Below are 9,315 nucleotides of genomic sequence, written 5' to 3'. Positions count from 1 at the left end.
CCTTACTTCCTGGAGACCCACCCTGGGGTGCCCCACTGCAGGGGGATACCCCCTTTGCACTTTGACCCCCCTGTTGATGTGGGGCCCTGCACAGGGACCAAGAAGGCTGGTGGAAGTGCACTCGGACCCCGGGTGGGAGGGCTCTGGGAGTGATGGGGTGACAGGGTGGCCAGGTGACTGGGTCCCTCATCTGCAATGCGCACTTCACTGACCTAAAGAGAACACTAAGATGGGGGGGTGCAAGGGCCGTGGCCAACCCCAGCTCTGCAGCCCCCATCCGCACCCACCCGGGTCCTTACCTCGGGTGGGCCGCCCTGGGAGGGGATGTCGGGTGTTTTAGGGTTACTGAACCTACAAAGGCCCCTCCTCCCCTCCCATCCATCTTGGCCACGTCATGCCTGGCGCTGTTGTGTCCCCCTCCCTGTGGAGGCCGCAAGCCATCAACCCCTGCAGCCCTGGGCTAGGCCCCACCCGCCTGCTGTCCTCCCAGGGACACCTGTCTATACAAAGCTCCCCAAGACTCTTCCCCAGCCTTCGAGGCCTGGAACTCCATCTGTCCATCTGTCCTCAGGGACCCTCCAGCAGGGGGACCATTGGGGACATCGCGGAGGCCACTGTCCAGGTGTGGGGCTCAGGCCAGTGGGTGTGGACCTGGCTGGTCCCCTCTGACCGCCCCCCCCAAGCCAGCCAGCCAGGTCCCAGGGGTCAGGACAGAACCAACTATTTACCTAACTGCATGGTGCTTAAGGCCCCGCGACACCCGAGAGCCCCCAACCCCAACCCCGGGCTGCTGCGTGCATGACAGGTCCTCCCCACCCCACCCGCCCGCTCCCCTCACCGCCTCTACTAAAAAAGGAAGAAAAAAAAAAGGATACACAAAAATATATATATATCCTTACCAAAAAAAAAAAAAATCCATTATTTCCGAATTTGCACGAACTTTCTACCACAACATGTGCCTTGCTCTCCGAGGACAAGTATTAACTTTTAAATAATATCCGCGCACACAGACGCATGCCCTGCACGCATAGTTACAAACAGACAAGCAATTACATGAAATAAAAAATAAAATCCAAAAGGGTGGTATTTCTATTTGTAAAAAGAAAAGAAAAAAATCAAAAGAAAAGAAATTTTTTTTATAAAAGAAAAAGGAAAAAAAAAAAAAGGCTGGGCGTGGTGGCGCACGCCTGTGATCCCAGGCCTTGGGAGGCTGAGGCAGAAGGATTGATGTTAGTTCCAGGTCTAGCCTGGTCTACAGAGCGAGCCGCTGCTTCAAGAAATGGGGGAAAAATGAAAACACCAAAAAAAAAAAAAAATTTACAAACAACACCACTATTAAGGAAGTTACAATATTGGGTCATGGTTTGTGATCCCCGCCCGCCCCCCTCAGCCCCGCCCCCCTCACCCCACGCATTGGGGGATGGGACTCGCCTGGTGCTCATTCTCTGCCATGCAGCCCTGAGGGTCCCTGAGCCCCGGCCGGGGAGGGGCTCTCAGGCCTTCCCCGCCCCAAGGCCAGCCTGGGGGCCCATCCCTCCCCAAGTCCCCCCCTTCTCGTCTTCCAGCCAACCCACAAAGCTGAATATATGCAATATCCGTCCGTCTGTCTGTCTGGGTCGAGCTCAGCTGTGGGGAGTCCCGGTCGGGGCGGTGGGGACACAGCCGGCCGGTGTCACGTCCGTGATTTCAATTTTCTTCTTCCTTTTTGGTTTCGATGTTTGTGGTTGCCTTTGGGTTTTCGTTCTTGGATTCTTTCTGTCTTCTGTTAACTCTGCTCTTAAACTTCACCAAAGCTAAGACAATAGCCAGGGGTTTAGTGGGGCGGACAAGAGTCCCAAGACAGCTCCAAGCCATCCTCCTGCCTCTTCCTGCCCCAGCCCGAGCCCCAAGCAGGCCGCCTATGCCACACTTAGCCCTCTGCGTGTTGGGTACGGTCAGAGTGGCCATGGCAGGCACTGCCTGGGGAGGGGAAAGGGGAGGGCTCGGCGGGGGGGGGGGGGGGGGGGGCGCGGAGACTTGGCCTGCAAGTCAGTGTCCTTGTGGCTGACTTAATGGCTTTTTTTTTTTCTTTCCCCCAGCTGCTGTCCTCCACCCCTGGGGAAGGAGGGAGTCAATGGAATGGTGGCAGGAGAGGTGGCCCCGTTCCTCGGGGACCATCATTGGGTGGAGCTTAGGACAGTAGACAGAACATGCCTGATGACAGGTTGGGAGGGGGCAATCAGGTGCCCCCCCATTTCTCAGAAATTCTCCAGTTTTCACCCAGGGACCCCATACTGATGGGAGGCTGGGGTGGGGTGTTGGCATTTGGGGGTTCAGTTTTTTCTCTATATGAAACTAACACTTTTCAAACCCATCCCCACTTGAGGCCACCATCCCTTGCCCATCCCCCTAACCCGGCATCACGCCCTGGTGAAGCCCTCAGCCTGCTGCTTGGGGTCTAGCCTGTGCTCCTGTTTCCTAGGTGGGGACCATAAGACATCTGGGGTCCTGAGCCCTGAAGTCTTGAGTTTGGTAGCCAGGAATGCCTAAGGTGGGCTTCTCCCAGCTCCCCACACAGGGCCTGGATCCTCTGTGGAGGGCGGGGAGGGGTGTCGGGAACTGGCCAGCCAGGCTGCCCCCACACTGTGGGAAGGCAAGACTCCCACCCACTGGAGGTCACCAGCAAATGTCCCTGCCTTGGGGACAGTGTGCCCTGGTGGGGGGGGGCGGCGTAAGTTGGCATATGTACATACAGACGCATTTAGTTTGGAGTTAACACTGCCCCCCCCCCCGCAATGCTGAACAAGGTAGCTTTCTCCCTCTATTCGGATCCTCCCGGAGACCCCTGAGTGGTCCTTGCTCCTCTGGGGTCCAGCCACTTACTCTCCCCACTGATGGTTTTGTTTTGATATCTTAGAGACAAGGTCTCCTCCAGGTAGCCCAGGCTGGCCCCCAACTCCCAGCAATCCTTCTTCCTCCTTTTCTCAGTTGCTCTGACGACAGGCGTGTATCATCACTCCTGACTTCGCTGCCCCCCCACCTCTGCCTTTACAAACTTCAGACCCCAAATGGCTGTCCTTTCCCTCTGTCCATCTGTCCAGCGCTAAGTAGTCCAGAGCACTCGCAGGGCCAAGGTGGGAGGAGGACTCGCAGCGAGTCCCCGGATCTTGTAGCCAGTGATACCAAACAATCATTTCCCCGTCAGTGCCTCACACATCCGATGGTGCAGTTTTGGGGTCCTCCCCTGCCTCCCTCAGTCCCCACACTTGCTCCCCTCAGAGGTGGGACAGGAAACAGCAGGTGTGATGGGTAGGGAAAGGAAGGGATGTGCCCCCAAGCCAGTGCCCCTACCCCAGTACCCTGCATCACTTCCCCAGCTTGGGGGACCCAACTGGATACCCCCCAAAACCTCACACCCCATCAAACCTCAGATCCCAGCCAGGCAGCCGTGTCCCCCCTCCAAACCGAAGTCTCTTCAAGTTTGAGGGTCCCAGTGTGAGCACCCGGAGTTCCCTGCAGTGCCTGGACAAGCATTGGGTTGGAGGGACTAAACAGGACGCTCTTGGGTTGCAGGAGGTGAGGGAAGGCTTTTTTCTCTTGACTTCCGCTCTTCCCACCGGCCGGCCACCGCTTGCTCTCTGGGTAGAAGGCTGGCCGGTCCATTTTCCTGCCGAGATCTTTTGGGTTTACTTTTGTTTCCATTCAGCCGTTTTGTATTTTATTCCTGGGTTGATGCACCTCTGACCTTCAGCTTTTCATAGCTGCGCTTGTGAAAGTCTGCAGTGACCTCTGCCCCACCCCACCTCCTCCCAGAGCAAGTAGGGGACTGGATGGTGATCAGAGGACACCCCAGGCCCTTTTGCTCCATCACCCACCCCACCCCCTGCCCACAGCATACACTACTCATAACCTCATGTATTACAAACTCATTTTGGTTTCTGGTTTTTTTGTTTTGTTTTGTTTTGTTTTGTGGACGCGCCTAAGCACCATTGACTGCCTGCTGTTCCGTTTCTCCCTATGCAAAAAACAAAACAAACAAACAAAAAAAAAAAAAGTGAAGGGGGGGGGGAGTCCATAAAAGATTTAATAGAAAACACAAAAAAATAAATAAAAGAAAGAAAAAAGTATATAAAAATTAAACAAGCTTAAGCTGCAGCTCCTCTTGGGTCTTCCTTTCTGTGCGTCTCTGAAGGGCCTGGGTTGGACCAGGAAGAGTGAGGCGATCCCAGCCCCAGGGCCTTTGCACAGGCTGTGCCTTCTGCTTTTGGGCACTGGCCTGTGTTCACAAGCCCAGGCCTATCAAGTGGCCTCTCTCGAGCCCCCTGCACCTCCCACTGCTGGGTGGGCCGCCCAGGCTCAGGGGCAGTGATTCCGGCCTTGGGCCTTCACCCTGGGCTCCATCAGCACATGAGCCATACAACCCGCATGGTGGCTCGGGCCTGTCTGTAGGCAGGAGGATGAGGATTTCAAGGTCATCTTTGGCTTCATGGGGAATTTGAGGCTAGCCTGGTCTGAGATCAAGTCTCAAATAAGAACCCAAGCCCCTTCCCTAGAACGAGCTGGGGTCCCCTGTGACCTCCAGGTTCCACTAGCTCTGCAGGGAGGGGGAGGAGGGAAAATGTTCATGCACCCTGACTCCTCAGGTTGCTGAGCCAGGGCTGTCAGAGTGGTTGTACCACCTTCCCAGTGCCACACAGCGCGGCAGAGTCCCAAAACTCTTGTCTTTCGGATGTGAGTCTAAAGCTATAACCTACATGAGAACCAATTAGATGCTTGTGTCGAGCTGGGCGTGGTGGCGCACGCCTTTAATCCCAGCACTCGGGAAGCAGAGGCAGGCGGATCGCTGTGAGTTAGAGGCCAGCCTGGTCTACAAAGTGAGTCCAGGATGGCCAAAGCTACACAGAGAAACCCTGTCTCGAAAAACAAAAACAAAAAACAAGAACAACAAAAAAAAAGATGCTTGTGTCACAGCCCAGGGCCCAAGTAGCCAGGAACTCCCTGCCCTAGGCTCTGGCCTAAGCCACACAAAGGGACTAAGCATTAAGAGCCTTTATTAAGTGAAGGTGCTGGAGGGTTTTTTCCGCCCCCTGGTGGCCATTGCTGGAACTGTCCGCTGAAAACCTTCCCCTGGAGGACAAGGCCCTCAGAAAGAACCAGGTGACCTTAGGGACAGCGTCGGGACAGAGAAGAGAGACCTTGGCTGAGAAAGCATGGACCACATGGTATCCCTCCCCCGAAACACCAACGCACACACAGGGTGCAAGGCCTCCCAGGAGCCGCACTGGGGCTCAGGGCCATAGGGGACAGTCATGTGAAGCCAGGAGCGGGCCTGGAGGGGGCAGGGTGGATTCCAGAGAGGGAGGAGAGGGAAAGGAAGGCGGGGGCGGGGGGGGGGGGGGTCCTGGGGAGGGGGGAGTGTAGGGGGGCAGGGGGACTGGGGAGGGGTGGTGACACCAGGTCGACGGTGGGTGTGTGAGTGGGGGAGGGTGGGAGGATAGCAGGTAGGTTCATGGAGTGTGGAGGTGAGGGGCAGAGCTGGCCTGCCGGAGGTGAGGGGCAGAGCTGGCCTGCCTCAGGTGGCGGCTGTGACTTGAGGGGTGTGGACAGAGCAAGCTCAGGGTACAGGCTTCACAAGGCGGTTTTCTTCCCTCTCTCATCGTCTGAGGACTCCTTCTCCTCCAGTTCCAAGCCTGCATTGCTCAGTCCACCCTTCCTATCCGCCTTCTTCTGCTTCTTCTGCTTCTTCTTGTCTGTTTTACTGTAGGGTTCACAGTGAGAGATGGTCACCATGCTAGGAGCCACCTTGTCAGGCCCCGTGAGGACAGTGACCTTAGGATGGCCCAGCAAGAAAGAAAGCGTGTGCAGTCCATGGAAAAAGAAGGGTGGGGTGGATGGATGGGTGGGTGGATGGATGGGTGGATGGATGGATGGGTGGATGGATGGTGGGTGGATGGATGGATGGGTGGGTGGGTGGATGGATGGGTGGGTGGGGTGGATGGATGGGTGGGTGGGTGGATGGATGGGTGGATGGATGGTGGGTGGATGGATGGATGGGTTGGGTGGGTGGATGGATGGGTGGGTGGGTGGATGGATGGGTGGGGTGGATGGATGGATGGGTGGATGGATGGTGGGTGGATGGATGGATGGGTGGGTGGATGGATGGATGGGTGGGTGGGTGGATGGATGGGTGGGTGGGTGGATGGATGGGTGGGTGGATGGATGGATGGGTGGGTGGGTGGGTGGATGGATGGGTGGGTAGGTGGATGGGTGGATGGGTGGGTGGATAGATGGGTGGGTGGGTGGGTGGATGGATGGATGGATGGATGGGTGGGTGGATGGATGGGTGGATGGGTGGATGGATGGGTGGGTGGATGGGTGGGTGGGTGGATGGATAGGTGGACGGACAGAAGGTTGGATGGATGGATGCATGGGCGGATGAATGGATGGTTGAATGGATGGATGGATGTGTGGATGAATGGAGTCATGATGATGGTGTTCAGGAAGCCATGTTGCATCATAGGGCAGGCAGCTATGTTCTCTGCAGTTCTGAGTGTAGGTGTCCCCAGTTGCTAATTGTCAACCCTTACTTCTTCAGGACCCTATCATGTTCACGGGGCTCAGCTGTACTCCCAGTTGGGAGCTAGACTGGTGTGTTCAGATGCTACTGTCTGGGCCCCAAGACCAGTACACAAACAGTGTTGTGTAAACTTTGTTCCTCAATTATCTCCAGGTGGTTAATAAAGCAAGGCTGTGCAGCCTGTGACTGGGCAGAGAAGTTGGCAGAGCTTCAGGGCTGAGGCTTGGGGTCTCACGTAGGGACCAAGAGGCAGAGAGAAGAAAGAGGAGAAAGATGGGGGGAGAGGATGTGGCCTGGTGGAGCAGATCCAGCCCAGACAGGAAGACACATTGACAAGTAACTCGGGGCATGCTGGGAGGCAGCTAGACTCGCTTAGGAAACTAGTATAAACCACACCTGCCCAGTTACTGTGCTCACAGCTGTTTGAATAAATGAGTACATCTCTGACTCAATTGTTTGGGAACTAGCTGGCCTAGAAAAGCTCTCTCCAGAATTAATAAGTATTCTACACTGGATGGTGGTGGCGCACGCCTTTAATCCCAGCACTCTGGAGGCAGAGGCAGGCGGATCTCTGTGAGTTTGAGGCCAGCCTGGTCTACAGAGCGAGTCCAGGACAGCCAGGGCTGCACAGAGAAACCCTGTCTTGAAAAACCAACCAACCAACCAAATATTCTACAGTAATTCCCCCTAGCTGCCTATTCCAACTTTGCCCCCACTTCTGTCACCTGAATTGTTGGACAGAGCTGACCTGCTGGGCCTCCCGATACTATTTGCCTACGGGTAGTCACCCACAGGGTACCTTGATGCCATGTTCTGGCTTGCAATGTGCTCCATCCTGACCGTGGCCTCTTCATCTTCCCCTCTGCATACATGGAAAGAAAGGTTCATGTCATGGATGCTGCCATGAACTCCATGAACCAGGAGGGATAGGCAGAGAGCAGTGAAGTAAAGAGACTTTCACTGAGGGGCAGGGGGCGGGGAGGCCCTCTAGGGGTGCAGGGGCGGCTCCTCACCTGGCTTTGGAGCACCAGACTCGGTTGACCAGCATGAGGATGAAGACTATAAACAGGAAGCCCACTACTGCAGCCAGACCCACCAGCCAGGGCTTCAGGCGGCGTTCTGTTTCTGTGGAGGGCAGGACAGGTCAGAGACACAGTGAGAGGAGGAGCCTGCAGGGAGAGGAGGGGCCTGAGCGAGAGGAGGAGCCTGAGGGGAGGGGAGGAGCCTGTGGGGAGAGGAAGAGCCTGAAGGGAGAGGAGGAGCCTGAGGGGAGAGGAGGGGCCTGAGGGGGAGAGGAGGGGCCTGAGGGGAGAGGAGGGGCCTGAGGGGAGGGGAGGTGCCTGCAGGAAGAGGAGGGGCCTGAGGGAGAGGAGGAGCCTGAGGGGAGGGGAGGAGCCTGTGGGGAGAGGAAGAGCCTGAAGGGAGAGGAGGAGCCTGAGGGGAGAGGAGGGGCCTGAGGGGGAGAGGAGGGGCCTGAGGGGAGGGGAGGGGCCTGCAGGAAGAGGAGGGGTCTGAGGGAGAGGAGGAGCCTGAGGGGAGGGGAGGAGCCTGTGGTGAGAGGAAGAGCCTGAAGGGAGAGGAGGAGCCTGAGGGGAGAGGAGGGGCCTGAGGGGAGGGGAGGAGCCTGAGGGGAGAGGAGGAGTCTGAGGGGAGAGGAGGGGCCTGAGGGGGAGAGGAGGAGCCTGAGGGGAGGGGAGGGGTCTGCAGGAAAAGGAGGGGCCTGAGGGGAGAGGAAGGGCCTGAGGGGAGAGGAGGAGCCTGAGGGGAGGGGAGGGGTCTGCAGGAAAAGGAGGGGCCTGAGGGGAGAGGAAGGGCCTGAGGGGAGAGGAGGAGCCTGAGGGGAGAGAGAGGAGGAGCCTGAGGGGAGGGGAGGGGCATGAGGGGGAGAGGAAGGGCCTGAGAGGGCGAGGAGGGGCCTGAGGGGGAGCGGAAGGGAGGAGCCTGAGGGGGAGAGGGAGGGAGTTAACGAAAGCGTAGGGTCCTGAAGGGCGGGGCTTATAAAAGGCAAGAAAAGGGGCTGTCTCGGACCTAAGGGGCGGGGTTTGTGAAGAAGGCGGGGCAGGGAGAAGATGGCTTCCTGGATGGTGGGGCTGTCAGAGAAATAACTGGGGTGGGGGGCTCATAGGGGCCTTGACCGGGCTCGGTGAACCACGTTGGAAGGCAGTGGCCTCAGCTTGTGGATGCCGAGAGGAGGAGAGAAGTGTAACATGCAGGAGCGGGGGCCTGCGGAGCACTCATCCCTACCAGAGCCCTCCACACTTCTTCCTGCGCCTTTTCTGTGCCTCAGTTTCTCCTAGTGGGAAATGAGGCTCGTGGAGAGGCCCTCCTCCTCGAGTTCCCAACACCCACCCGACATGAGCTCCGCACCCCAGTCCTACCCTGCTGGGCCTCAGCGGGCGCCAGGAGCAGTGTGGCCAGCAGCAGCAGCCTACCCAGGGTGTCCATGGCCAGCGCGCTGGTGACAGGTCGGAGTCCAGATGCGAGTGTGACTGGCGCAGGGCCCGGGTGGGGTTAAGACAGGGTGGTTGGGCAGGGGCGGGGCGGCGAGGGGGGGACCTGTGTGTCCCGGCCTCCTAGGCCTGGCTCGATGGCCATTAGGCTCCTGCTCCCCGTAGGGCAGAGTCTGCAGCTGGTTTAATATTAACGTGGACTGTCCCTCTCCCCACCGCCCCCTTACCCAGGCACCTTGCATCCCCTGCTAGAGGTCAGAGTACTTAGATGTGATGTCCACACCCTCACGTGCGCAGAACCGGGTGTGG

The 9,315-nt window shown here is 57.7% G+C and overlaps 1 protein-coding gene across 1 annotated transcript; it reads right to left on the bottom strand.

Moving 5' to 3' along the window:
• Positions 1 to 5,530: 5,530 nt before the first annotated feature.
• On the bottom strand, positions 5,531 to 9,066 carry Smim24 (small integral membrane protein 24). Its single transcript, XM_051139894.1, has 4 exons — positions 8,935 to 9,066; positions 7,570 to 7,681; positions 7,356 to 7,418; positions 5,531 to 5,737 (listed from the first exon to the last, which is right to left on the bottom strand). The coding sequence occupies exons 1-4, from the start codon at positions 8,999 to 9,001 to the stop codon at positions 5,608 to 5,610; spliced, it is 372 nt and encodes a 123-aa protein (XP_050995851.1). The 5' UTR covers positions 9,002 to 9,066; the 3' UTR covers positions 5,531 to 5,607.
• Positions 9,067 to 9,315: the final 249 nt, after the last annotated feature.

The sequence above is a fragment of the Acomys russatus genome, chromosome 31 (genome assembly GCF_903995435.1).
Source record: "Acomys russatus chromosome 31, mAcoRus1.1, whole genome shotgun sequence".
NCBI lineage: Eukaryota > Metazoa > Chordata > Mammalia > Rodentia > Muridae > Acomys > Acomys russatus.
Note: the sequence above shows the minus strand (reverse complement) of the source record. Positions and strands in the feature narration are given on the sequence as shown.